The sequence below is a fragment of the Synchiropus splendidus genome, chromosome 16 (genome assembly GCF_027744825.2).
Source record: "Synchiropus splendidus isolate RoL2022-P1 chromosome 16, RoL_Sspl_1.0, whole genome shotgun sequence".
In the NCBI taxonomy this organism is placed as follows: domain Eukaryota; kingdom Metazoa; phylum Chordata; class Actinopteri; order Syngnathiformes; family Callionymidae; genus Synchiropus; species Synchiropus splendidus.
The window spans coordinates 20,540,103-20,567,793 of NC_071349.1; the positions used below are offsets into that span (position 1 = coordinate 20,540,103).

Below are 27,691 nucleotides of genomic sequence, written 5' to 3' on the forward strand. Positions count from 1 at the left end.
TCCCTCTGATCCTATCATCATCCTGCTCTCACTCCCAGAGAGAAGCTCGGCATCTTCATCTCTGCTACCTGCAGCTCTGCCTCCTGTCTTCTCCTCAGTGCCACTGTTTCCAAACCATACAACGTTGCTGGCCTCACCAGCCTTCTGGACACTTTCCCTCTCATCCTTGCGTCACACATCACACCTGACACTTTTCTCCAGTGATTCCATCCTGCCTGCAGCCGCTTCTTCACCTCTCCCTCACACTCTCCATGGCCCTGGACAGTTGAGCCTCAGCACTTCAAACCCCCACCTTCTTTATCTCTGCACCCTGTAAGTTCACCTGTCCACTTGGCTCCCTCTCATTCACACACATGGATTCAGTCTTACTGCAGCTGACCTTCACTCCTCTCCTTTCTAAGGCAAACCTCCACCTCTCCAGCTGATCTTCCACTGGCTCCCTGCTCTCACCACAGATCACAATGTCATCTGCAAACATCATGGTCCAAGGGGCTTCTTGTCTAACCTCCTCTGTCCATCACCATGGCAAAGAGGAAGGGGCTCAGAGCTGAGCCTTGGTGCACTCCCACCTCCACCTAGAACTCCTCTGTTCCACCTGCAGCACACCTCACCACTGTCTCACACCTGGCACACATGTCCTGCACCACTGCCAAACACTGCTCTGCCACTCCAGACTTCCTCAGACAATACCACAACTCTTCTCTTGGTACTCTGTCGTAGGCTGTCTCCAGGTCCACAACGACACAGTGGACCTCCGTCTGACCTTCTCTGTGCTTCTCCATGAAGATCCTCAAAGCAAACACTGCATCTGTGCTGCTCTTTTTTGGCATGAAGCTGAACTGTAGCCCACATATGCTAACTTCTGCCCTCAGTCTACTCTCCACGACTCTGTCCCACAACTTCATCATACGGCTCATCAACTTTATCCCTGGATAGTTGCCACCACCCCGGAACGTCAGCCTCCTTCTTATAGATGGGCCCCAGCACACTTCTCCTCCATTCCTCAAGTAAATCAAAAACAGTGTTTTCTGGCAAAAGCTCAGCTGGAGAGCTAGCGTTGGTCTCTGTTCTTTACGATGTCAGAAGAACATAGTTGAGCAGTGGAGCAGAGGTGACTGGGAGTGAAGCCACCCACACGCTGCTCATGTGTGGGACTGACGAAGAGCAGCACGGCGGTTACACATTGACACTGTGTGTGACACTGTGTGTGACACTGTGTGTGCGCGCGATCCTGTCAGGTGAGTCACTGGCTGTGGATCCAAAGGTCTCACACGATCCTCATCACATGAATCTCCGGGTCTGGACTCCATACCTCAGCAGCGCCGACGGACGTTCCTGAGCGGAGCAAGGTGAGAGCTTCTGGAATCCTCCTCACAGTTGGTCTCAGGTGATTGATGACCCTCAGCTTATTTTGGTGCTTTCATTGTTGCTGGCTTCCTGCTGGGGAGTGAGAGGGAGCGTGAGGAGGAAGGGGCTCCAGAGTGTCGGAGGATCCCGCCTCAGGAAAACACTTGGATTCTGACTCAGCTGATGCAGCGGTGTCAACCTGTTTGGAGAGGAGCTTCATCTGAAGTTCAGGAGCTGCGGCTCCGGTCGGAGGGTTCGGTGGAGGGCTGCACACACCGCTCTCTTACACCTGCAGCGAAACCTCAGCGTCGGGGTCGAAGTCCGGCCCAAATTCAGAGCCTCGTTTTATGAAGTCAGATAAGCCCTGTAGGTGTGGAGCTTTTATGACCTGTCATTGTGAAGTTTGAACATCTGCCCTCGCCCTCCGCCGCCTGCTCCGTTAGACCGCTCTTCCTTCAGCAAAGAGGCCTGTCGTCAAGGTCACATGTGTGCAGGAGCTGCTTTGGTTCAAGCTCCATTGGTCTGTAAAACTATTGCAGGACAAGATGGAGGACGATGAGGATGGAGCCGGGCGAGTGCGGGAGCTGCAGGAGCAGAGGATGGCCGTCCAGAAGAAGACCTTCACCAAGTGGATCAACAGCGTTTTCCAGAAAAACCGGGTCAGTCCCCGAGACTTCTGGCCGTCCGACCACGCTGGACGCTCACGGCCCACTTTCCTTTGTGACCACCAGGAGAGCCTGACGGTGAAGGATGTGTACTCGGAGCTCAAGTCCGGTCTGGTTCTGATCCGCTTGCTGGAGCTCATTTCTGGGGAAAAACTACCCCCCCAGAGCCGAGGCCGACTGAGGGTCCACTACCTGGAGAACAACAGCAAAGCCATCAACTTCCTCAAGAGCAAAGAGGTTCAGCAGCATCAGTCGTAGCCAGCCTCACTGTCTGAGCTGTCGATCATCGCTCCGCGGAGTGTCAGTTGTCACCTTCACAACTGCCGCTCATCACTCTCACAAATGCTCCATAACAGTCCGCGATCATGCTCAGAAACGCCAATCATCGCCGCTCACTCTCAACTGTCAACCACTATTTCCATTTCGGTCTGACGTGGCACATGACATCCACAGTTGGAGCATCGCCGCCCCCTGGCGGTGAGAGCGTGTACGACGAGCTCAATGAGAGCCTGAAAAACGGGCACCATCAGCAGGTGTTCCGACGCCCGGGGACCTCGGTGCTCAGCGCGTGGGTCGAACATCAGTGGGTGGGACGGGTGAGACTGAAAGCGCCTCTCTCTCTCTCTCTCTCTCCAGATCCCAGTGGACCTGATCGGCCCGGAGAACATCGTGGACGGAGACCGGACTCTGATTCTTGGTCTCCTGTGGATCATCATCCTCAGGTTCCAGATCGGACCCATCCAGCTGGACGAGGTCAGGCCCGCGCGGGACCCGCTCTCCGCGAGCCTCTCCTCACCCGCTTCTGTCCCCGCTCTCAGGCCGCCGGCGGGAGCAGTTCGGCTCGACGCTCCGCCAAAGAGGCGCTGCTGATCTGGTGTCAGAGGAAAACCGCCGGCTACCGTGGCGTGGACGTGCAGGACTTCTCCCGCAGCTGGAGAGACGGACTCGCCTTCAACGCGCTGATCCACGCCCACAGGTAGCCGCCTCACACACACGCGCGCGAGGGCACGGGAGCCGCGCACTACCCTCCTTCCACCCTCAGGCCCGACCTGTTCGATTACCGCCGTTTCCATGGCGACGAGCCGCGCCGTCACCTGGAGCACGCCTTCTCCCTGGCGGAGCGCGAGTTTGGGATCATGCAGCTGCTGGAGGTGGACGACATGTTGGTCCCTCAGCCAGAGGAGAAGTCCATCATGACCTACGTGTCGCTCTACTACCACTACTTCTCCAGGATGAGGCAGGAGCAGACGCTGCAGAAGCGTCTGGCCAAGGTGAGTCCGCTGCCGCTGCGTTAGCGCGCCACAGCCACCAGAGGGCGGCGCTGCTCTAATCTGCGGCCGATTGGACGCTAACAACACACACGCTTTCTCTCCCTCTCGCGCACAAGCACACACACAGAAAGATGTCCTCAGGTGAATCGTGCCGGTCATGTGACAGGAAAGGGGCGTGTTCAGACTGTAATCTGATGAGATTAGACCAGAGTCCGTGTGGGAACAAGTGGCTCGCACCACTTCTAATCCTAGACTTTCAAGATGTAGAGCAGCGATGGGAGCTCTCCAGCGAGCGCTGTGACGTCACTGGCTGCTCAGCTCCTGGACCTGGGCTCGGAGAGGCTCGCTGACCTGACCACGTGCAGTGGTTTACCAGGGGTTTTAGGGCCGAGCTGCTGCTCTGCCTCTCTGGCCTCCTCAGCTGCAGACGTGTGCGGCTCACCTGGCCAGCGCTCGGAACATGTGAGCACGGTGTCCAGTCGTGGCTCGGCAGCACAGGTCCTGCCGAGGCTGGACTGGCTCAGAATGTCAGTGGGAGGAAGCCTGAGCTACCAGTGGCTGAAGAGAAGACGCAGAGGAGACTCGTCCGTCACGGTGGGTTCTGATGCTGAGCCCGTCCTGTGGTGGACCCTTCACCCACACCAGTGTTTCTCCAGCCGCGGCAGCCGTGGTTCACAGCACCACAGGAGCCGGGGCCACTGGTGCTTCAAGTCCTGTAGAAACCCCCTGTTCACTGGTGAAACACTGCAGCTCCTGACACTGGCTTGTTCTGTTGCCAGGCTGTTTGCACAAACACATGGCAGAAAATGCCTTTGTTTCACATGTGTCCAGAAAGAGGCGGCAATATGGCAAACTATATCATGCTTCATTGATGTGTTGACTGACTTGAAATCACTGTTTGGATGGGATCACTTCTCTTTTGCATGGTGTGACTGTAGTTTCCAGACAAATCCTTGGCTTCTCTGCCTGAACTTGCTTCATAACAACAATGATTCTTCCTCTCTTCATATGTATTTTGTGGTGCGTTTAGTTGTTCAGAGCCACCTTTTAAAGCCCAGAGCAGACGTTGACAGTCCATGAGCATCAATACAGTTTGGAAGTCAGACAGGTCAGGTTAGCCGTTAGCTCTGTTAGCTCTGCGCTGCAGACAGTCTTTGGCCTGGTGGCGGCTCCCTCCCTCCATGGTTCTGTGGTGAAGGTGTGTGGTCCAGTTAGAGGCGCATCAGCTTTAGAAACAGCTGGAAGTTGTGAGCGGCTTCTTGGCTGTGGAAGAACGCCGTTTCAAACAATAGCGATGATCAGACACACACAGGTGGAACCTCACGCAGCGTGTGCTGTGGAGCTTCCCTGGATCCAGGCTCCTCACGTTTATCGGGACGTAGCTTATCTGAGGACTTGGATGAAGTGTGGGAAACTGAAGGCAGGAGAGCGTCGGGTCAACATCCTCCCGCTCAGACTCAACCACAGAATCACAGGTCCATGTTTCTTCTCCAGATCGTTGGGATGCTGATGGACCTGGACGCCATGAAAGTCCAGTACGAGCGGATGGTCTCAGACCTGCTTCACTGGATCAGAACCAAGGTCAGGAGATGTTGTCATCGTGACGGGCTGATGGACCAATCACAGAGCTGCACATGATGCGGCCCCTGCTGACGGCTTCCGACTTGTAGCCGATCCTGAGGGACCTGCCCTGAGTTGACTGTGGACATGTGCTGCCGACAGGTGGTCCAGCTCGATGATCGGCGCTTTCCCAACTCTGTGAAGGAGATGCAGGTGCTCATGGGAGCCTTCAAGACCTACAGGACCGTGGAGAAACCACCCAAGTACCAGGTGAGAGCTGAGGGTGGGAGGGCTGTCAAGACGCTGCTGCGGCTGCTGTGAGCTTCTCTTCCACGTGGCAGGAGCGCGGGGCCATTGAAGCTCACCTCTTCTCCCTGAGGACTCAGCTGGCTGTTAACAACCAGTGGGCCTACAACCCGCCCGAGGGTAGGTCCGAGCTCCGCTGCCTCCCGCAGGAGCCCGAGCTTTGTCATGATGAGTGCCTCCCTCCGTGAAGGTCAAACCCTGAGTGACTTGGAGAAGAGCTGGCTGTCGCTGGAGCGAGCCGAGCACGAGCGTGAGCGCGCCCTGCAGGAGGCGCTGTTGCGCCTGGAGGGCCTGGAGCAGCTGGCCCAGAAGTTTGCCAGGAAGGTAACGTTCCCGCCGCCGCGGCGCCGCAGCCCCACATGTGAGCCACGGTCTCCTGCAGGCCACGCTGAGGGAGGGCTTCCTGGACGACACGCTGCGCCTGCTCCGCAGGCAGGACTTCAGAGGACTGTCCACGCTGGAGGAGGCTCATGCCGCCGCACGCCGCCTGGAGGCGCTGGCCACCGACGCGGCGGCTCGAGAGCCACGCTTCGCTGCCCTCACAGTCATGGCACAGGACATCAAGAGAGGAAACTACCACAGTCAGGAGCAGATCCTGAAGAGGTCAGAAGTCACCTGAGCACTGGCCTCAGCACACGCGCTCAGGCCTGCTCTGCCTGTGCTCAGGCAGCAGAACATCAGCCAGCGGTGGAGAGGTCTGCTGCAGCAGCTGCAGGAGCAGAAGGGGCTGCTGGGAAGCCTGCTGGAGACGCTCAGCATCCTGCGAGACGTGGAGCTGCTCTCGCAGGAGCTGAAGGAACTACAGGTGAGTCCTGTCCACCAGGCCGTGCAGCAGACTGAGGGCCGCTGTGTGTGTGTTCCTCAGGCTCAGGCTGAGAGCGCTGACCTCGGGAAGCAGCTGGCAGACGTGGAGTCTCATCTGCAGGCGCAGGACCTTCTGGAGGCTCAGATCTCTGCTCACGGAGAAACCATCACCTCCATCAGCAGCAAAGCGCTGAAGGTCAGTGCCAGTAGTGACGCAGCTTCAGTCCAACTCATCTGAAACTTCTTCTGTCCTTCCATCTTCACAGAGGAGAGCAAGCGACGGGCAGCAGGTGGATAGCAGAGTCAGAGCTCTGCAAACACAGTACAAGTCTCTGAGCTCCGTCAGCAGCAGCAGGTTCACTTCTTCACTTGTGGACTCGTCTCCATCTTCTGCTCTTCTTCACTCCTCCGTCTGCTCCGCTGCAGGAGGAGACAGCTGGAGTCTCAGCTGAGGTTCTTCGAGTTCTTCCACGACTGTGAGGAGCTGGAGTCGTGGCTGCACGAGCGCTGGCTGCGGCTCCACTCGGTGGGGCTCAGCCGAGACCTCAACCAGATCTTGCAGGCTCATCTCAAACACAAGGTGGACCTGATGTGCACCTCAACGTTGGTCGGTTGCTGCGACAGATGACTGAACTTCTCTTCGGGAATCAATGCAGGTTCTGGAGGCGGAGCTTCAAGCCCAAGAAACTCAGTACCGGGGCCTTGTGGGTCGGGGTCAGGACCTGCTCTCCAAACAGAGTCCAGAGAAGCAACCATCTGTTCAGAAGTGGCTCAGAACCCTGAAGAAGCAGTGGAGTCACCTGAGAGAAGAGGCGGCTGAACGTGGCCAGAGGCTGCAGGCGGCTGCCGCCATCAAGCAGGTGAGCCAGAGAAGCTCGGGGCTCAGGAGGTGGCCGGGACTCACCGTTGCCTCCGCAGTACTTTGCCGACGCTGCCGAGGCCCAGTCCTGGCTGGCGGACAAGAAGCCTCTGCTGGCCAGTGGGGACCTGGGCCAGGACGAGTCCAGCACATCTGCTCTGCTGCAGCGCCACCAGTGGCTGGAAAAGGAGATGAGGGCTTACGCCTGTGAAATCCAGCGTCTGTCCGAGCAGGCGGCCGCTTCGCTTCCCCTGACGGCTCTGACGGTACCTTGCTCTGCAGCTGCACACCTGAGCTGCAGGTGAGCAGCTGCTCTCTCCGTCCTCCGCAGGCCCAGACTCCCCAGGTCAAGGTCTTCCCTTCCAACCAGTCTTCGGACGAAGACGAGGGTGCAGGAGTGACGACCTCATCAAGCGCCCCGGGGGAGGAGGCCACGGCCAAGGTCCGCTTCAGATTCAGTCGAGGTGATGATCCAGCTCAGGGTCCGGGTGTCCCACCTCCACCAGCCAATAACGGGGCTCCTCTCAGGTCAGTTCCCGTGGGACCGCAACGAGACGGTGACCATCGTCAGCGCCGACCCAAATGAAGAGCGAGTTGTGGCGCGCGACAGTCGAGGAAACCAGCAGTTCATCCCCAAGACCTTCCTGACGGTGCTCCCAGCAGCGGTAGGAGGCCAAACTCACGGCTCCTCCAGCATCACTGCTCAGAGCTGCCACTTGTTCTCATGAGGGACAGCAGCGGCAGAGAAGGACCCTTGATCTTCACAAGAGGAGCCAGACACGTCTCACAGTGACCAGAGACGGACTGAAGCTACCTTCGCTCTCAGGGTTCCTCAAAGCAGACCTTTTCTCTCTGTTCAGGCGCCGCCTGCCTCGGCCAATGGCGTGTCAGAGGGTGCGAGCCGGAAGACAGGGCGCACAAGACGAAGACGCTCGTCGCGACGCAGAACAACTGAGATCCAGCCCACATGGTTGCCAGACCCCGAGTACCAACGAGAGACCCTGGAGGGCACACAAGCCCGTCTGGAGGAGGACTACCGCTCCTTATGCCACATGGTCCAGGTCAGAGGGCAGCGGGCGAGCCCTGAACTCCCTCCCGCTTCATCTACTGAGACCCAGGATGCTTCTTTGGCAGGCGAAGACCAGGAGCCTGCAGGAGGCGCTGCTCTTACACCGCTTCTACAACAGCTGCCAGGAGTTTGAGTCTTGGATGGAGGACAAGGAGAACGTGCTGAAAACCTTTCATACTGACAGCCACCACCTGGGGGTGCTGCAGGCCAAATACCAGGTCAGCAAGACGATGACGGACCTGGACGCTCCATACTGAGCCTCAAATACCTTTTGGATCCAGAACTTTCTGACGGATTTGGTGAGTGGGCGGGACCGACTCGATGACATCATCAAAACAGGGGAGGAGCTTGTCAAGATGCGACACCGAGAACACCAGGAGATCCAGAACAGCCAGAGGAGAGTCAGCAGGAGGTAAGAGCTCTGATGTCTGACCCCTGTACTGTGCAAGACCTTCATGAGGCTTTGTGTCCAGGTGGGACCTGATCCAGGAGCTGAAGGACCAGAAAGGCCGGGAGCTGCTGAGCACGGCGGACATGCAGTCCTTCCTGCTCAGCTGCGAGGAGACACGCCTGCAGCTGCAGTCCCAGATGGTGGCATCAGAGAGCGGCTCCTCCTCACTCCAGGCCCGGGAGGAGACCCACGCACAGAACCTCAGGGACCTTCAGACTTTGGAGGCCAGGATCTCCTACCTGAAGAGCGTCGCTAAGATGTAGCTGCCCGGAGCGGAGAGGTGTAGCCCCGAGCTAGTGTTGACGTGGCCGTCTGTCTGACAGGAAGCAGGACTGCAGTCCCGAGGAGAGCGCCACCATCCTGCAGGAGGTGGAGCGACTGGAGCTTCTCCTGGAGCAGGTGATCACGAGTCATCAGAGGCACCGTCGGCTGCCTGGCCACATCATCACAGTCATCACCTCCTGAGCAGGTGAAGGGCGAGGCAGCAGAGAAGCAGCGCCACCTGGAGGAGGCCCGCAGGCTACACAGCTTCCAGCAGCAGGTGAAGGAGCAGGAGTGCTGGCTGGCCTCCATGAGAGAGCGCCTTCTACAGGAGGAGGCAGGAGCTGACCTGGCAGCTACTGCAGCTCTGCTGGAGCAACACAAGGAGATGTGGCTGGAGATGGAGGAGCAGAGGGAGAGGTGGGGGTTGAGGGGTGCGGCGGCAGACTGGCGCTTCAACTGCTCGTGGTGTTCCAGGTTAGAGGAGATGGAGAAGACAGGGAGGAGCCTGAAGGCGGGGGATGGCCAGGTGCCGAGCTCTCTGGACCAGCTGAGGGCCGACTGGTCCAGAATGGAGCGTCTGTGGACCAGAAAGAAGCGGCACCTGGAGGAGGCTGCGGAGCTTCAGCGGCTCAACCGGGAGGCCGAGCGACTGGAGGCCGCACTCACTGGTCATGAGGCCCGGCTGCAGGCGCAGGACCTTGGGGTGAGCGAGCCCTTCATCGCAGGAGTCAGTCTGGCCACGTGTTCTGGACCAAACTAGCCGTGTGTGTGTCAGGACTCGGTGGACAGCGTCCACAGTCTGCTGGGTCGCCAGGAGCAGCTGGAGGTTCAGCTGAAGGTCTTGGACCAACGAGTGGATCGCTTTGTTGAACGGAGCCACAACCTGGTTCTCCAGAAGCACCCGCAGGCCAAACTGTGAGCGAGCACACACACACACACACACACACCCGCGACCCAGAGGACCAGGAGGTCCGGGTCGCCGTCGAAGCCTCGCTCCACAGTGGATGAAGCAGATGTTTGTCAGCAGCATCCGAGCGCGAAGGCAGAACATCCAGAGCATCAACAGGAGGCTGAAGGAGAAGTGCAGAGAGAGGAGGAGCCTGCTGCTGGAGTCCAGGAAGTACCAGGTGAGAAACACACACACACAGGTTTGTTGTCCTTCTGGGGTCCGTGCGCTGCCATGATGCCTTCCCTGCCTTTCATCCTGAACTCCAACCTCAACCAGGAGCCTCTTATCCTTGTGGGGTCCAGCACTAGGGGCCCCACAGGCTCGGTCTTGACTTGGACACTTAAAGTCACACTCACCTGCGCCTCGCCTGTGTGCAGGAGTTCATGCGGGACTGCGATGAGTTGACCCTCTGGATGGAGGAGAAGGCGGCAGCAGCTGAGGACCAGTCTCACCGAGACACCTCCAACATCCTGCGGAGGCTGAAGAGACATGAGGCTGCAGAGAAGGAGATGCTGGCTAACCAGGTCCGGCTGGACAGTCTGCTCCAGGTAGGCTGCTTCCTGGCCGCCCCACCCTCTCGCTACTGACCCCTGACCCGCGGTGTGGGCAGTGTGGGCAGAAGATGGTTGCTGAGGGGCACTTTGGCAGCCGGACCATCAGCAGGACGTCTTCTGAGCTCAGCTGGAGTTGGAAGAGACTGCAAGAGAAGATGGCGGCGCGAGGAGACCAGCTGAGGCAGGCTGGTCAGCAGGAGCAGCTGATGGAGCTGCTGCAGGTGAGTCCGCAGGCCTGACCCCCGACCCGTCCCCTCTCCATGCCGGGACTCTGTCTTCCTCTCAGGACGCCAAAGTGAAGATCGAATCCATCCAGTGGATGTTGAGGAACGCTCCCAGGGGTCGCGACCTGCGCGCCAGTCGCCAGCTGCTGAAGGTCAGGAGCTGCCAGGCATCCATGATCATGTGATGCTGCTGTGAGACCCTGTGATTGGTGTGAGCAGGAGCACCGGCAGCTGGAGCAGGAGGCGCAGGAGCTGGCGGAGAAGATCAACTCCATCGTCAGCAGAGCCAAGCATCTGGCCTCCACACACTCCGATTCACAGCGCATCCACCAGGAGACAGACATCTACCTGAGCTTGTAAGTGGGACGGGTGCCGGAGTCCGCTGGAAGCTGCGGTCGGTCAGGAGGTCCTCCTTCTTGCTGCAGGTTCAAGTCCCTTGAGGAGCCTCTGGAGGCTCGAAGAGCACAGCTGGAGGCATCTGTGCGTCTCTTCAGCTTTCATCATGACGTGGACCTGGAGCAGAGCTGGATCTCAGAACATCTCCCGGTGGAGGGGTCGACGGGCCACGACAAGACGCTGGCGGGAGCCACCAGCCTGATGAAGAAGCACAAGGTCAGGACTCCGGCAAAAGCCCCCTCAAAGACATGACGCCGGCCGTGTGTGTGTGTGTGCGCAGGAGCTGCTGGCTGAAGTCCACACTCACGCCAAACACCTGAACGGCGTCATTAAAAAGGGGCGGAGCCTGGCTCAAGACCAGCCACCAGACCAAGAGGAGATCCTGGCGCGGTACGTGATCACTCCGACGGCAGATCTGTGGCTGGAGTCTTCACGGCCTCCTGCTCACGTCCAACAGTTGCAGCCACTTGAGCACCAAGTGGGAGGAGCTAGAGGTGGCGTGCAGCCGTAGGACTGCTCACCTGAGCAAGGCGGTGAGCAGAGAGCAGGTGGGTGCTCCGGTGTTCCAGTGTGTTTGGACGGGACCCACCCATCCACGCCTTCTGTCCTCAGCTGCTCCTGGACTGCTCTGAACTGGAGACCCGGCTCACCGAAGCTCTGGCTCTGATGAAGTCCGACGACCTTGGCAAGGACCTGGCGGCCACTCAGAGACTGCTCACCAAGCACCAGGTGCCCTGCTGAGGCTGCCACGCCAGCTCCCTCAGACTCACAAGCGTGTGTGTGTGTGTCCAGGTCATGGAGGCTCAGGTGGAGGTTCTGCAGGCTGAGCTGGTCCAGCTGGAGGAGCAGGTGCTGCAGGCCATCCACCGGTGGAAACTGGAGGAACTCAGCAGAACCTTCAACAGGCTGCAAGACCAGAACCAGCAGTTAATCCATCGAGGAGGCCTCAGGTGAGAGGCACACACACACACACACACACACACACCTGGCATCTTCCTCCGCTCATGAGGTGGTGATCTCAGGGCTCAGAGGTTACAAGAGGCTCTGGTCCTGCACGAGTTCAGACGGGACGCCTCAGAGTTCACTGAGTGGATGAATGAGCAGAGACAGATCGCCGAGTCAGCAGATCTAGGAGGGGACTATCAGCACCTGCAGGTACAGTCGTCTCGCCTGGTCGGCATCGGTGGGGTTCCAGTGCCAGTCCGTCCCTTGTGTGTTCCAGATCCTTCTGGGAAAGTTCTCCGGCTTCTTGAAGCAGCTGGGGGGCGGGGAGGAGCGACTGAGCATGTGCAGAGAGTTGGGCTCTCGACTGATCCAGGCCAAGCACCCGCAGAGCTCCTCTGTCCGCGAGACACTGCAGAACCTCAGGTGGGACCTTCAGAGCACACGTCTGTGCTGGGCCCTGACGTCGGCCATCTGTGTGCAGTGCATGCTGGGAGGAGCTGAAGGCGGCGGCCAGGGTGCGTGAGGACGGGCTGCAGCGGGCGGAGGAGGGCCAGCGCTCGCTCTGCCAGCTGACTGAAGCTCTGACGCTCATCCAGGTCTGCAGCCGCCGTCTCCTCCTCTCTGATGCAGTCACTCCAGCATCCTGTCACCTGCAGGAGCGGCTCAAGAGCATCCCGGACGACGTGGCCAGGGACTCGCGAGGAGCCGCCTCACAGCTGAAGAAGCACGAGGCGCTGCTGTACCAGCTGGCGGCCACAGAGCAGCAGGTACTGTCCGTCCGTCTGTCCGTCTGTCGCAAGCCTGACTTGCCTCGCCGCCGCCGCAGCTCCAGGCTCAGCTGGACGGCGTGGACTCGCTGTTGGATCGCTGCTCCCCCGAGCTCAGGACCCGCCTCCAGGAACTGCAGCAGCAAGTGGTCGACCGCTGGGAGGAGCTGAGACTGGTGGCTGAGCAGAGAGAGGCGGAGCTTAAACTCACCTGCCAAAGATACGCCTTCTTCAACGCGGTGAGGACGACGCGGGCGCCGGCGCCGGCAGAGGTGTGACGCTCATGTGACCGCAGGCGCAGGACTTCCTGCTGTGGTGCAGCCAGCTGAGTGGCTCCATGACGGTGAGGGAGAGCATCGCGGACGTGGCCACGTCGGACCTCCAGCTGGGCCAGCACCAGCAGCTGTGGGCAGAGATGGAGGCCCGGGCCCAGACCTACCAGCAGCTGCTGGACATGGCTGAGCAGCTGCAGGGCCTGGACTCTCACCACCACAGAGAGGTAGGTCCCATCTGGAGACAGGCAGCGGACGCGGCGCCTCATGGAGCTCGGGCCGTTCCTCAGGTCTCCCAGAAGCTGCGCGTCCTCCAGAGTCATCGCCACGCTCTGGTCGAGGAGTGGAACCGGAAGCAAGAGTGGCTGGAGTCCGTCCACCTGCAGCAGGTGTTCTACAGAGATGCGCGGAGTCTGGAGAAGACCAGCTCATCCCAAGAGGTTGGTGGCATGACAACAGTTTTGGTGGAGGTCAGCGCGCAAGTCCTGCTGTGCTCCACAGATCCTGATGCAGAACGGCATTCTGGGAAACACGGTGGACGAGACGGAGGGTTTGATCAAAAAGCACGAGGCTTTTGAGAAGCTTCTAATCTCCCAGGAGGACAAGGTGAAAGCCTTCAGTTGTGAGACTGGCTCTCTCGGTCATGGTGACGTCCAGAGCTCTGCTCTCTTCTCAGCTGTGGTCTCTGAGGGAGCTGGCTGCGCAGCTGAGGTCGCGGCTGAGCCACGACCAGGCACAGCAGGTGGAGCAGGAAGTGCAGAGGCTCGGGCGCCGACGCAACCACGTCCGAGGGCTCTCCAGCGGCCGCAGGGAGCAGCTGGAGCTCTCGCTGATGCTCTGCCTCTTCAGCAGGGACCTGCGTGAGGTGAGGCGCGGCTGACGCCGGACCCTCGCTCTGCTCACTGGAGCTCCGTCTCCGCAGGCAGAGGAGTGGGTGAGCGAGCGCATGCAGAAGATGTCTGAGGACGGGGAGGTGGACCTCAGCAGTCTGCAGAGCAAGATGAGGCTGCTGCAGAAGCACCAGGTGTTCGAGGCCGAGATCCTGGCCCACCGGCCCATCATCCACGCCGTGCTGCAGGTGGGAGGCCCCGCCGCCATGTTGGCGCGCCGCTCACAGACGGGTGTGTGCAGGCAGCAGAGCAGCTGGAGTCTCTCCACCACCCCGAGGCCTCCGAGGCCACTCGCAGCGCCGGGGCCCTGAAGCTCCACTGGCAGGAGCTGAAGAGGGGCGTGGCCGCGCGAGGCAAGGTCCTGGAGGACAGCAGGGACTTCCTGGAGTTCCTGCAGAAGGTTGAGGAGGTGGAGACCTGGATCCGACTCAAGGCAGGAGACTGTGGCGTCTGTCCCCATGCAGCAACCTCCCACTGACACACACACACACACTCTGTTCTCCACATCAGGAGGTGATGGTGAGCGTGGGGGACCTGGGCAAGGACCTGGAGCACGGGCTGCAGCTGCTGAGGAGGCTGGCTGAGTCGGCAGGCAGGGTGAGTCATGGACCGCCACGGCTCCTGGCACGCACCAATGACAGCGTGACCTTGACTGGACAGGAAGTGACGGTCGATGACGCCCACATCGACGCCATCGCCCGCATGGCCTCGCGGCTGGAGAAGACAGTGGGCGCCGAGGAGCTGGCCACGCTGCAGCGCAGGAGGCGGCGCCTACAGGAGAGGTGCGGCGCACGCTCGGCGCGGGGCGGGCTCTTCTTAACTCCTCCCCCTTCCTACCTGCCAAAGGTGGAGCAAGTTTCAAGGCGACCTGGGGAGCTACAAGAGGAGACTGGAGGGGGCGCTGCTGCTCCACAAGCTGATTCAGGAGCTGGAGGAAGTGCGAGAGCGAGCCAGTGGGAAGGTGGGTCACGGTGAGCACGTGGTGGACGCCGTCACGTGTCAAGGCTGAGCGTGCGTGTGTGACCAGGCCGCGCTGCTGCGGCAGCTGGACCACGGTGCTGACGTGGAGAGCGTGGAGCATCTGATTCGACGGCATGAAGAGACAGAGAGAGAAGTAGGCGTCATCCAGGAGCGGTACCAGGTCAGTGTGTAGCTCAGCGAAAAGACGGACCGCACACATGACACAGTCACGCGCCCACCAGACTCTGGAGGCGGAGCTTCCTGCTCATCTGACCGCCGGATCAGTGCTGGGTGACAAACTGAAGAACAAAAACAAGGAGGTGCAGATGACCCTGAAGACCCTGAACCAGGAGGTGGCGCTCAGGTGGGCTACACACGCGGGGGTGGGGCCATCGCTGTGGCGCAGCAGCACTCAAGACCTTCGTGCTTCAGGAAGGAGAAGCTGCAGGAGTCTCACCAGCTGCAGCTCTTCAAGGCCAACCAGCGCCTCCTGCTGGACTGGAGCCTCAGGCAGTTCTCTGAGATGGCGGACAAAGGTCTACCCAGATCCAGAGCCGAGTCAGAGCGCCTTCTGGTGGAGCACCAGGAGTGGAAGGTATGTCCTGCCCAGCAGAGTCAGACCAGAAGGTCCTGAATGCAGGTGGCCTGCTGTTCCAGACGGAGATGGACACCCGGGGAGAACGTGTGGACTCGGTCCGGGACTTGGGCCTGAGGCTCATCACATCTGGTCACTCTTCAAAAGCCGACATCCAAGAGGCTCTGGAGCAGCTGGAGGAAGCTGGTGCCAGACTGGGCCAGGCCTGGCGGGAGCGGCAGCGGAGCCTGCAGCAGGCCCACAGCCTGCAGCTCTTCCTCTGCTCCCTGGAGCGAAGTGAGCGCTGGCTGAGCAGCCGAGAGGCCTCGCTGGCCGAGCCAGACCTCGGGGTAAGCACCTCCGCTGGGGGCGTCTCACGCCGCCAGCTCCCACTCAGGGCTGCCCTCTGGGTCGGCAGGTGTCGGTGGAGGAGGTGGAGACTCTTCAGAGGACGCAGGCCCAGTTCCAGGAGGCGCTGGAGGCCGAGGTGGGCCAGGTGCAGCAGGTGCTGGATCAGGCCCACAGCTTGATCCAGCACCACCACTATGACTCCGACAACATCCGAGCCAAGAGTGAGGCGCTCAGCGCCAGGTATGCTGTGGCCACCTGCTCTGTTGGGACCTCTGCTGACTTGTCTTCCTTCTGGACAGACGCAACCATCTGCTGCAGCTGAGCCGCTCTCGTCATGAAGCCCTCACGCAGTCGCTCACGCTTCACAAGTTCCTGTCGGCCAGCTATCAGGTGCTGGACCCGGGATCCTCTGGACTCTCCTGGACCTGAACTCTACTGGACTCCACCGGACTCTACTGGACCACCTGAACTCTACTGGACTCCACCGGACTCTACTGGACCACCTGAACTCTACTGGACTCCACCGGACTCTACTGGACCACCTGAACTCTACTAGACTCCACCGGACTCTACTGGACCACCTGAACTCTACTGGACTCCACCGGACTCTACTGGACCACCTGAACTCTACTGGGCTCGACGGGACTCCTCTAGACCTGGACACTACTGGGCTCCACTGGACTCTGCTGGACCTGGACTCTACTGGATTGGACCGGTCTGAGAGTGATTGCTCCTGCTGCAGTGTTACAGTGTGTGTATCTGTGTGTGTGCCCTCTCAGGTGTGTGTGTGGCTGAACGAGCGTAACGCGGTGGCGCTGGACAAGAACTGGAGAGAACCGACCAACCTACAGTCCAAACTCCTCAAACATCAAACCTTTGAAGCTGAAATACTGGCAAACCGCTACAGAGTGGACCATGTGACCAAGGTGTGCTGCTGACCCTGGGAATCCATGACGGTTACAGAGCTCCAGGGGCGTGAAGGTCCCAGGGCGCCGCAGGTTCTGACACGCGTCCCTCTCATTCAGGAGGCAGAGCAGCTGGAGCTGGGCCAGGGGTCGGCCGACTCAAAGGTCCGGATGCGGCTGCAGGAGCTGTCAGACGGCTGGAAGGTGCTAGTCCAGAACTGCAAGGAGAAGAGGAGCAGACTGCAGGAGGCGCACCAGGTACGCTGGCCCCCCTCAGAGCCCCCCACATGGAGAGCCCTGCTGATGGCCCAGCTCCTTCAGGCGCTGCAGTTCCTGCGCTCTCTGGATGACGTGGACGACTGGCTCCTGTCGGTGGAGAAGCAGCTGACCACTGAGGACTGCGGAAGTGACCTGCAGTCTGCCAACCGGCTACTGAAGTCCCACCAGGGACTAGAGCAGGAGGTGGACGGGCAACGGGAGCGGATCCAGGTAACGGCCAAGAGCCGGAGAGGCTACAACCTGAAGACCAGCTGACCGCGTTGTGGATTCCTGCCCAGAGCCTGGTGGAGTCGTCCCAGCAATTCCAGACCGAGGCTAACTTCCGGGCTGAGGAGATCCAGCTCAGAGTGGGCAACACCATCAACAGGTCTGTGGACTCCCCAGGTCCGTTTGAACGGCCGGAGCCGATTCTGCAGACAGAAGCCAAACCCCTGAGGCCTTGACTGCGCTCACTGGCCTGGTGAGACGGACTGAAGACTGAGCTTCCCCCTGCAGGTACAGCCGTCTGTCTGCGCCGCTGCAGCGCCACCGCCAGGCGCTGGAGGCCTGGCAGCTGCTCTTCCAGTTCTCCAGAGACCTGGAGGAGGAGCTGGCGTGGATCAGGGAACGACTGCCCGCCATCACGGCCAGAGAGCTGGGGAGTGACTTGGGCGCCACCCAGCAGCTGCTTCAGAAACACCAGGTCAGGAGGACACGCTCAGGCGTACACACTGTGCTGACTCCAACACGGCTGGTGCTCAGGTGCTGACGCAGGAGATCTGCGCTCGCGGCCAGCTGGTCCAGGTGGTGCAGGAGGCGGGTCGCAGTCTGGTGAGTCGCTGCTGTCGGGAGGATCGGGATGGGGCTGGTTCAGACGTCCAGATAAAGAATCCGCGATGGTCAGGAGATCTATTCGCTCTGAACACGTTCTTGTTCCGTTCACGCGTTAGACGATCACACAAAGAGTCAGAGCTTGGATCTTAATGGTCAAAAGAGCACAACGTCAAAGCAACTATCATTCAGTGGGAGCGGGCACCATCGTGTGGTGGACAAACGACACTGCAGGCAGGCGGTCCGTCGGGTCACGTGACCCCTGCCCCCGCCGCGATGGGCGCTGGCCAATTGCTGGAGCTCCCTTCCTTACTAACTTAGAGCAAATGCACATAAGGCAGTGCACACCAGAGTCGAGTGGTCAGACACTGACAGGTAACTACTGAGGAAGCAGACAACAAACACTCACGTCGGCCAACTCCTACTGCGCATGTCACACTGCCGGCAGCGTGTGACGTCATCCTGAAGGGAGCCTTCTGTGCGTCAGGTGAGAGGTCGCCACTTCGCGTCGCACGACATCCAGGAGCGCCTGGATGAGCTGAGGCGTCTCCATGACGCGCTTGAGGCGGAGGCGCAGCAGAAGGGCAGGGCCCTGCAGGGGGCGCTCAGCATCCACGCCTTCCTGGCCGAGGTGAGCTGCCGCACGCAGCGCGCGTGTCCGAGCCACTGACTCGCTGGTGGCCCGCCTCTGTGAGCAGGTGTCGGAACTGGACCGCTGGCTGGCTGAGCAGCGCCCCTTGGTGGAGACGCGGGACTCGGGCCGCAGCCAGGAGGCGCTGGAGAGTCTGCTGAGACAACTGGATGCTTTGGATGTGGAACTGGAGAATCAGAGGAGAACTTTGGTTCGGCTGGAGGAGACCGGAGCGTCTCTTCAGAACCTGAGACATCCCAGCAGGTGGCCAGCAGGGGGCGTCCTTGTTCCAAGGCACGTGGTGCTACGGGCTTCTCGTTGAACTCCTGTGGTCTCTGCAGTCACCTCGTAGCCGAGAGTCTCCCAGGCGTCACCAAACACGTGGAAGCTCTGCGCCGCCTGTCAGGTGCCCGGCGGGCCGAGCTGGAGGACAAGCTCCGCCTCTTTGAGTTTGACCGACAAGCCAAAGAACTACAATCATGGCTGACGACCAAGATGAGCGCGGTGCAGTCGGAGGACTGCGGCCAGGACCTGGAGGATGTGGAGGTGGACGCTCCGAGTGACACTGGAGTCTCCGGAAGGTTGAACTTTCCCTCCTGTTCCTCAGATTCTCCTGAAGAAGTTAGAGGTTCTGGTGTCGGAGGTGGGTGCAGTGGGGCGCAGCCGACTCACTCGGGTTCAGCAGCTGGGTCACGGTCTGCTGCAGGACACTCAGGCTCGCAGAGCTGATGAGGCACTGGCTCAGCTTTGGAACCAGCTCCACAGCGCCATCAGAAGCAGGGAGGAGGTACTGCACCCAGTGGACTGGGATGGTCTGCAGAGGGGTCACGCTCTGCATCTTCTCCTCCCTCAAGAAACTTCAGTCAGCGAAGCAGCTCCAGCAGTTCCACCATGACGTGGTCGAGCTGAAGGGCTGGATGTCTGAGAAGGACCTGATTCTGGACTCCGAGGACCGGGACCTGCAGTCGGTCCAGACTCTGCTGCAGCAACACCAGACGGTGGAGGTGAGACATGCGCAACAACAGGAGCTCGCCAGGACAGGATGGTCAGATTCTTCCTGCCCACCAGAGAGACCTGGAGCTGATCTCACAGGAGGTGACCAAGGTCCGAGAGGCGGGTCGGACCCTGACCAGCACACAACCCCAGACCACACCTGCTGTTGCAGAGAGGCTGGAGGAGCTGGAGGGCCACTGGACCAAGATTCAGGACAAGACTGGCCGACGACGAGACTGGCTGGACCAGGCCCAGCTCGTCCAGAGATACTTCTCACACTGGACTGAACTCATGTAGGTTCCCTCATCATCCCATCCGCTTCTGATCCGGTTGCCTGGTCTTCTGAGGCCTCCAGCTCAAGATCAGTCAGCAGCTAGGTTCTCGCTCATTCCACTCAAGGATCCAGTTCATGGTTTTGCCACAACATAGATGGAAACAAAGTAGACACGAGTGTGGACGGAGGAGCTTCGCGGACGACCACCTGCTCCGGACCGTGTCATGATCCGTCCCACCATCCAGTCAGACGCCTGGGTGCTGGTCGTGGTTCCCTCACCTGACTGACAGTTCTGCCCGTGTGTGTGTGTGTGTGTGTGTTCAGGGCCAGGCTGCGGGAGATCCTGACGCTGGCCCGCGGGGAGCTCCACAGCAGCCAGGATTCGGACCTGGAGCATCTCCTCAAGAAACATGAGGAGCTGAGAGCTCAGTTCGACCGACAGCTGCTCAGGTCTCGTTCCCTCAAGGAGGACGGAAAGCGACTGATCCGAGACAGAAGCTTCTGGTCCCGGGAGGTAAGACAGGTGTTGGGTTAGCCCCGCCCCCCTGGCTGAGCCCGCTGCCCTGGCGCAGGTGGAACAGCGGCTCCAGGAGCTGCAGGAGCTGGAGCAACTGGTGGAGGAGGTCTGGGAGGAGACGCGGGTGAGGTACGAGGAGGAGCTGGAGCTCTTCGTCCTGCGCAGGGAGCTGGAGCAGGCCGAGCGCTGGCTCAGCACCTACGAGGGCGCGCTGACTGCCCCCCACTATGGGGTGAGTGCGTCCACCGCTCCAGTCCTGGTGTTCCTCACCACCAGCAGGCAGCTGGAGTCCACATACGCTGACCAGCTCTGCTTCCTCTCAGGACTCGGTGTCGGCCGTCCTGGAGCTGCTGAAGCGGCAGGAGGACGTGGAGGCCGTGATCGAGGCTCAGAGTGAGCGCTTCCTGGCCCTGCAGGAGAAACGAACGCAGGTGGATCACGGCTCTTCCTCGCCTCCTGGCTCTGTCCTGGTCCAACCCTGACCTTGCACCGCTGTGCTAACTCTGACAGAGAGAGAGGCGCCTTGGTCTTCTGGCTCCTGAGGACACCCCAGACAGACGTCCTCCAGCCCGCGTGTCTTCCCTCCGGAAGTCAAGAGATCTGAAGGCTCCTCAGACCTTGGGCTACGCTGGGGACGGGAGCCTGTCCACCATCACAGACGCCAGTTCCATGACCAGGTTTCCTCCAGAACCTGAGCGATCCACAACTGTGGTTGCTGGCAGCACGAGACCTCCTGCGTCTCCACCATCCAGAGTCACTCCAGAGCAGATCCTGGGACGTCTGAGCAAACCAGTCACCCCGAGGCTGGTGGCACCTGTTGAAGCGGCTCCACCTGAGCCAAAGATGTTGGCCTCTGAGCGTCGCTCGCCGCCCCCTCAACCCTCGGTCGCCCGTCTCCCCTCTGCTCCTCCCACTCCTTCTCCTGCTCCTTCTTCTTCTCCTCCTTCTTCTTCTCCTCCGCCCTCTCCCTCCCCTCCTTCCACTCGGTCCCATCATCCAGAGGTGCAGACCGGTGAGCAGTTGTTCCAGCTGGACTCTGCTCGGATGGTGACAGGTTCTGTTCTAGAGGAGAGGCTTTATGGACCTGCTTTGGCAACACCTCCATCGCCTCCACTCGAGGCGCACAAGCTGGAGCTGGTACCAGGTCCAGTGTTGGGGCCCGGCGACGTCACCACAGAGGTACTGACTCTCCCTCTGAGGACCGGACTGGAGCCCCGATCCTCTGACCTGCGACCTCCTTCTGCTCCCCCTCAGGGGAGACCTCGGATGGAGGGTCCTCTGGAGATCAAGCTGAAGAAGAGCAGCAGCACGGTAGATGCTGAAGTGTCCCGGCTGAGCGGGTCATGTGACTCACAGGGTCTGGACCGCTGGGAGGAGGTGTTTGCCGTCCTGGACAAACAGACTCTGAGTCTCTACTCGGACAGAAGTGCGGCTGCGCAGGTATTTCTTGTTGTCTTCAGTTCAAGATGATGAACGCTGCAGTCCCAAACCAAACCGCCCTGTTTTCCTTCATGATCTGCGTCCCACAGAAAACCTGCCGGTGGCCCCCCGTCAGTGTGGGCGGGGCCGTCTGCCGAGAGAGCGTCTACTACCGGAGGCGGGAAAACACCTTCAGGCTCATGTGAGTCGCTCTGGCGGCGTCAGCCCTGTGCATCTGTGCTCACTGCGCCTGCGCCTGGCTGTCTGCAGACTGCAGGACGGGAGTCAGTATCTGTTCGCAGCCTCCAGCGCCGAGCTGCAGAAGCTGTGGGTGAGAAAACTCCAGCGCTGCCAAGAGACGTCGAGCAGCGACTCCGAGGACTCAAGGTGCCCGGCACCGCAGACACTGGTGTTCACACAAAGTCACTGTTTGTTGGCGCACACGCTTCGACTCGTTTGAGAGCGTGTACTTTACACGACTCTTGACCTCTGCGTGACCTCCAGGAGCCAAGGCATTAATACAGTCGTGATGGCATCATCACCAGGGCTAGTTCTCTCAAGTTCTCCAGCTCTCTGTCTGGCATGTGCCTGACCACACGGAGCCAGACGTCTGGCATCGATCATGTTTCTCCTCACACAGACGGCAGTCGTCACCTCACCTGAGCCTGGAGAAGCTGAGGAGCGAGGGGTCCACGGGGGCCTCCCACCACCGAAGCCCCCCCACACTTACCACAACATGCAGCGGCAGCGCGGTGGGTGGGACCCACTCAGGTCAGGTGTTTGAGGGGTTGTTTATTGTTTGTTTGTGTTGATCAGGTGCGTCCAGCCGACACGGCCTGCCACCCTCAGTGGCTCCGCCCCCTCCCTCCTGAGGAGGCACTTGAAGAGGAACGTCCAGGCGGAACGTCTTCCCAAAGCTTTTCACCAAGAAATAACCCGAGGCGCTGAAACACCGACTCGGTCGCCGTCCAACGACTTTCCATCAACACAAGCCGCTGCTGCTGTGCCACAGTCAACATTTTGAGGAGTCGAGGGAGCCAGACGCCCGCCTCAGAGGAGGGGGCGTCCATGGCCTCTGGAGTCTCAGCAGCCTGCTTTGTTTTGTGTGTCCAAGTGTGAAGGTGAAATAAAAGTCGACTCTGAGGTTTGCTGTCGTTTCGTCACTTGAAGAGACAACAACAGCACCATGAGTGGAAACGTGGCAGGTTGGTTCGCTTCACACACCTCGACCACCAACAGTGAGTCACAGTCAACTCGGTCTTGAAGGAGACCTGCCGTAACGATGTGATGGTTATATTTAATGTGCTTCACATATTTTGATAAAATACATTACAAATGACTGAAGAGCAATACGCTCATGACGCGGGGGTGAGTTGGCCTCGCGGGCCCTGGCGGCGCGCCGCTGCTCACTGAGGGCCGCAGTCGCACAGTGTAGTGACGCCAAGGGCCACAGAGTGTCGCTGTCGGCGCAGAAATGATCTCAAGCCCTCGGCTCCACCTGACGTGAAAACAATTCGTCACAACGAAAGACGTCAACACGAGCGTGGCGGTCACACGAGGCTCGGGCGTCGGACCGATGTTAACACGTGAGAGCCTCCAATTCCACTTGAGCACGAGATGTCGACTCTCCTTTCTTAACTGTGACTGTGCACCTTCCAGATGTCTGTCCTGGAAGAAAGGGGGAGGTGAAAAATAGACGGGTGGAAACACAGCTGCGGCGGCTGAATGGCGAGTGAGAACGCGAATGATGACAAGCGCTCGACTCTTGATATTCATGTCGCCGTTGGTTCAAACTTGGGAAGCCCAGATGAACTCCAGCTGCTCCTCCGCGCCTGAGGCCAGACAGATGAAGGAACAACAGGGTAACGACGTCAAGGGACGCGAGCGAGGCTCGTTCGTTCATGAAGTTTCGACCGGTTTGTTTTTTTTATTGGTTGGACCAAGTGTTTTTGCCACTTCTGTTTTCGAGTCGAGCTGCACGGAGCCGTCCGCCGCCAGGAGGCGCCCTCGGCCTCCTCCGGGCACCGGCGCTTCAGGGGTCAGAGGGTCACTTCCTCGGGTCACTTTGACTCGTCTGTGTCACCGGACGGACGCGATTATCTGTTGCCAGCCATCGAAGCTTAGGCGGAGGGTTTGCGAGACATTCCTTGGCCGAGTGAAGATTCATCACCGTCTGGTCGTGAGTCTCCATCCTGGCCGCCTCCTAGAGTCCCGGAACCGACACCTTGGGTGCAGAAGAGGTCTCTAGCGTCGCAATCAGACATTTTCGTTCGAATCACCGCTTGTCGCTGAGGATCGGCCCGAATTTCTGACCAACAAAGAAAAACAATAATAATAATAATAATAATAAAAGGCAACCAACATTTTACTTCTCTCAAACGCTTAACATAAACACAAATCATTTTTCTGACGGGAAACCATATTTCTTTGTGTGTGTGTGCGCGCGCTCGAGTGACGGTGTGTGTTTGCGCGCACTAGCACGCGTTTTTTGTTTCCACTCTGATCATTTATATTCCGGTGTTCGAAATGTTTTTGCGTTAGAGGTTATATTAAATTTTAACATGGCTGACTGTGGCAGAGTGAGAAACCACGCCCACTGCGCGTGCACGCTTCTTTCTCTCCCCACTGTTTATCGACGTAAACAGTTGTCTCGAAAATATTTGTGTAAATATGAGTTGAGCGCGCATGCTCTGCGTGCGATCATCCCCAGAGGAGAGAAAGTGTGTGTGTGTGTGGGTGCTTGTGCGTGCAATCCTAAATGTGTCTTGGAGTTATTATTTATATTGATATTATTTTTAATTCAATCTGAATCGACAGGCGCGCGACTGTGTTGCAGGCGATTCTTCAGACTTGGGACTCTCTTTGTGACGCATCTTTTCAGGCGGCTCATTGGACATTATACTCCATTCATATTTCTAAAGACACTTTTTATTTTACAATTATTTTTCCCATTGGCCGAAAAAAAAGATAAAAACAAAATTGTGACGAAACGAATTGTTGTTTACAAACATTTTTACAGCGTATAAAGCAGCTCAATCTTCGTGGAGCGCTCCAATCTGCTGTTAGTTCAGGTCCATTTCCTCTGAGAGAGTGTGTGTGTTTGTGTGTGTGTGTGCGTGCGCGCGCGTGTGTGTCTGCCTTTCCTCGGGCCTCTTGATTGGCTGCGGGCTCGGAGGACGTCTTAATATTTAATAGTTGGGTTCCGCTGGTTGGTGGAGGACGGGGAGGTTCGGCCAATGTTTGTCGTCGCCGCTGCGGTTTCGGTTCGCTAATTAATTGCTGCTATCTGTCTCCTATCGATGTGTGTGTGCGTGTGTGTTGTGTGTGAGTGTGTGTTTCCTCTTTTCTCCCCAAACCGAACATGAACTAGTTTGTTGGGCCATACTTTCTTTCTTCCCGTCTGTCCCCCCTTCCTTCCTTCCTTCCTTCCTTCCTCCCCGTCCTGGTTCGCTCCGGCAGAGTTCGGACAGACCGAGACCCAGCTGAGTTCGGCCCGTCGCAGCTCGGTGATGTTGGACATGGGAGAGCGGAAAGAGGTGAAAATGATCCCCAAATCCTCCTTCACCATCCACAGCCTGGTTCCGGAGGCCGTGCAGAGCGACAACCAGAACCACCCGCGGCAGAGCCACGTCCAGCCGCGAGCCGCGGGCGCGGAGGACGCCGAGCCCAAGGTCCCGGCCGCGCTGGCGGAACCCAAGAGCGAGGAGATCAGCCCGGAGGAGAAGAGCGACGAGAAGAAGGAGGGCAAGGACCCGGACGCCACCGGCGGCAAGGACGACAAGAAGAGCGGCAAGTTCGAGAAGCCGCCGTTCAGCTACAACGCGCTGATCATGATGGCGATCCGGCAGAGCCCCGAGAAGCGGCTGACGCTGAACGGCATCTACGAGTTCATCATGAAGAACTTCCCCTACTACCGCGAGAACAAGCAGGGCTGGCAGAACTCCATCCGCCACAACCTCAGCCTCAACAAGTGCTTCGTCAAGGTGCCGCGCCACTACGACGACCCGGGCAAGGGCAACTACTGGATGCTGGACCCCAGCAGCGACGACGTCTTCATCGGCGGCACCACGGGCAAGCTGCGCCGGCGCTCCACCACCTCCCGGGCCAAGCTCGCCTTCAAGCGGGGCGCGCGGCTCACCTCCGGACTCACCTTCATGGACCGGGCCGGCTCCCTCTACTGGCCCATGTCGCCCTTCCTGTCGCTGCATCACCCGCGCGCCGGCGCCGCCGTGGGCTACAACGGAGCCTCCGCGGGTTACCCGGGCCACCCCATGTCCTACGGCACCATGCTGAGCCAGAACATGGGCTCCAACCACTCGTCCTTCCCGACCTCCAACGGCCTCAGCATGGAGCGGCTGGTCGGCTCGGACCTCCCGTACGCCACGCACCACCTGACGGCGGCGGCCCTGGCGGCCTCCGCGGTGCCTTGCGGCCTCTCGGTGCCGTGCTCCGGCGCCACCTACTCGCTCAACCCGTGCTCCGTCAACCTGCTGGCGGGTCAGACCAGCTACTTTTTCCCGCACGTCCCGCACCCGTCCATGAGCGCGCCGGGCGCCGGCGGCGGCGGCGGCGGCGGCGCGCTGCAGAGCCGCGCCTCGTCCTCCAGCTCCCCGCAGGCTCCCGTCGCCTGCGACTCCCTGCGGCCGCCGCTCGGCGCCGCGCTGCCCGCCTTCTCCTCGGGACTGTCCGGAGGCCTCAGTGACTACTTCACGCATCAGAACCAGAGCTCCGGCTCGAACCCGCTGATACACTAACGCCGGTGCTGCCTGACCCGGTCGGACTGTAGACATGTGATAAAGTAGAGCAAGGAGAGTTAAACAAAACAAACAAACAACAACAAAAAAAAAAAAAAACCGAGAGAAGCGCCGTCCAGGTATTTTTTAATATTATTATTATTATTATTTCACTGCAGTTTGTTTGTAAATAGCGCGTCTGTACAGATGGTTTATTTCTGTTGTTGTTGTTGTTGCAGGGGCGTGACGTCACTTCGTGTGTATTTAAATAGTTTGGTCTGATTTTGAGATTAAAAGAGAAAGTGTGTGTGCGTGTGAGTGTGTGTGTGTGTGCAGTATTAAACTGACTCGATTTACCTTGAACACACACGTGACGCCATTTTATCATTCAACACGTTCAATCGACCAAAGACTTTTAGGAGATTTCAGTATTCGCAGTGTGAGTGTGTGCGCGCGCCTGCGCTTGTGTGTGTGTGTGTGTGTGTGTGTGTGTGTGATCGAGAACTGCTGAAAAACGTCCATGACACAGGCTCGGCAGTTCTCCGTCGTCGCTGTCGCTCTGGAATGTTCTGGAGGTTTCTGCCTTAAAGTCGCTAAAAAGAGAAACTTCGCCTCGTTGTTGTTGTTGGGGTTTTTTTTTTCCTTCAGTTGTTTGTAAACAAAGCTGCGTCACACCTGCTGTTGTTTTGATTTGTAGGCCTGTTTGTTTTAGAATGTAAAGCTCCTGAATGTGTCCGTCGTCGAGCTCGTGACTCTCGTGCTTCTGTTCTCGTGCTCAAAGTTTAAAAGAGAAAGTGTTTTAATGACAAAATAAAAGAGTAGGCTACCTTTAACTGTGACGCCATCTTCTGTCCTTCTTTCCTCTGTAAATAATAAATGTTTCTGACTTGGACGGTTCCCGCCATTTCTCGACTTTTAATTCCCGAGAGAGAAAAGTGAACTTGGACTTTCACGTGCCGTGAGAGACGGACCTCGTGCTGCGTTCACGGTCAGTGAGGGATTTCATCAAAAAAAAAAAAAAAATACGCGCAAGTTTGAAAGCATGAAATCACACAGCAGCGCAACAGGGCACGATGAGAATTAAAGTATTTTAAGTATATATATATTTTTTTATTTCTGAAAATACAACGTGTATCGTAAAAATCCAAAAAACTATATGCTGAATTAAAACGTGTTTTCACAGAGCAGACCTTGTATTTAGATTTCTTGAATTCAAATGTAGATCAGGCCGTGTCACCTCACAAATGTCTCTGGTTCTGAATGACGCTTGCAACGATTTATTTCACACTAGTCTGGATTGACTTAGGCCTCAGATGTGGTTCTGGTTCCGACGCCGTTTGTCTTTCTCTGCAAATTACTTTTAAACGCACGCGGCGCTGTGTTGCGGCACCTGACCCACTGGACCCAGGCTTCCCTCAACGGCGTTCCTTTATAAAAACACGTCGACAGAATATTTGTGCCTGTTGATACTCTGAAGTGGATTTGTGTTTCTGACTCGTTTTTTTTTTTTGTTTGGTTTTTTTTTTTTGTCCATTGAGTCGGTTTGATAATTCCATGTGTCAGAACGTTAGATTTTTTTTTAAATTATGATTATTTTTGTTCAAATATATTCGGGCCGTCGGTTCTGCTTCGGGTAGTCGAATCCAGCTGCA

The 27,691-nt window shown here is 58.5% G+C and overlaps 2 protein-coding genes across 2 annotated transcripts; both read left to right on the top strand.

Annotated features, from left to right (window-relative positions):
- The first annotated feature begins 1,290 nt into the window (after positions 1-1,290).
- Positions 1,291-22,432, top strand: sptbn5 (spectrin, beta, non-erythrocytic 5). The gene is made up of 78 exons (XM_053844445.1): positions 1,291-1,349; positions 1,887-2,006; positions 2,079-2,249; positions 2,649-2,765; positions 2,831-2,988; positions 3,055-3,283; positions 4,778-4,864; positions 5,006-5,113; positions 5,185-5,269; positions 5,340-5,473; positions 5,532-5,752; positions 5,816-5,954; positions 6,015-6,149; positions 6,220-6,308; positions 6,380-6,533; positions 6,610-6,813; positions 6,872-7,078; positions 7,144-7,276; positions 7,341-7,477; positions 7,673-7,873; positions 7,947-8,099; positions 8,163-8,293; positions 8,355-8,591; positions 8,656-8,731; positions 8,802-9,013; positions 9,071-9,299; positions 9,372-9,511; positions 9,624-9,723; positions 9,923-10,093; positions 10,156-10,320; positions 10,386-10,475; positions 10,543-10,679; positions 10,749-10,935; positions 11,000-11,109; positions 11,177-11,267; positions 11,332-11,448; positions 11,512-11,669; positions 11,742-11,874; positions 11,942-12,087; positions 12,146-12,260; positions 12,321-12,431; positions 12,491-12,670; positions 12,727-12,930; positions 12,994-13,143; positions 13,205-13,309; positions 13,380-13,568; positions 13,626-13,781; positions 13,835-14,026; positions 14,104-14,190; positions 14,254-14,375; positions 14,440-14,554; positions 14,621-14,734; positions 14,796-14,917; positions 14,986-15,148; positions 15,211-15,477; positions 15,546-15,718; positions 15,778-15,868; positions 16,258-16,404; positions 16,504-16,641; positions 16,705-16,872; positions 16,941-17,029; positions 17,158-17,344; positions 17,404-17,472; positions 17,960-18,103; positions 18,171-18,367; positions 18,445-18,649; positions 18,711-18,890; positions 18,958-19,107; positions 19,172-19,389; positions 19,695-19,884; positions 19,943-20,119; positions 20,211-20,318; positions 20,398-21,066; positions 21,142-21,327; positions 21,417-21,508; positions 21,577-21,693; positions 21,947-22,058; positions 22,123-22,432. Exons 2-78 carry the CDS (start codon positions 1,893-1,895, stop codon positions 22,252-22,254), a joined length of 11,937 nt encoding a protein of 3,978 aa, XP_053700420.1. The 5' UTR covers positions 1,291-1,349; positions 1,887-1,892; the 3' UTR covers positions 22,255-22,432.
- Positions 22,433-24,566: 2,134 nt separating this feature from the next.
- Positions 24,567-26,871, top strand: foxg1a (forkhead box G1a). Its single transcript, XM_053845472.1, has one exon. It carries the CDS (start codon positions 24,816-24,818, stop codon positions 26,058-26,060), a length of 1,245 nt encoding a protein of 414 aa, XP_053701447.1. The 5' UTR covers positions 24,567-24,815; the 3' UTR covers positions 26,061-26,871.
- Positions 26,872-27,691: the final 820 nt, after the last annotated feature.

Coding starts and splice junctions, on each gene's coding strand:
- sptbn5 (XM_053844445.1), top strand. CDS start 1,893: ATGGAGGACGATGAGGATGGAGCCGGGCGAGTGCGGGAGCTGCAGGAG. Junction 15,149..15,210: donor TGGAGCACCAGGAGTGGAAG/GTATGTCCTGCC, acceptor CTGCTGTTCCAG/ACGGAGATGGACACCCGGGG. Junction 21,067..21,141: donor CCGGCGACGTCACCACAGAG/GTACTGACTCTC, acceptor GCTCCCCCTCAG/GGGAGACCTCGGATGGAGGG.
- foxg1a (XM_053845472.1), top strand. CDS start 24,816: ATGTTGGACATGGGAGAGCGGAAAGAGGTGAAAATGATCCCCAAATCC.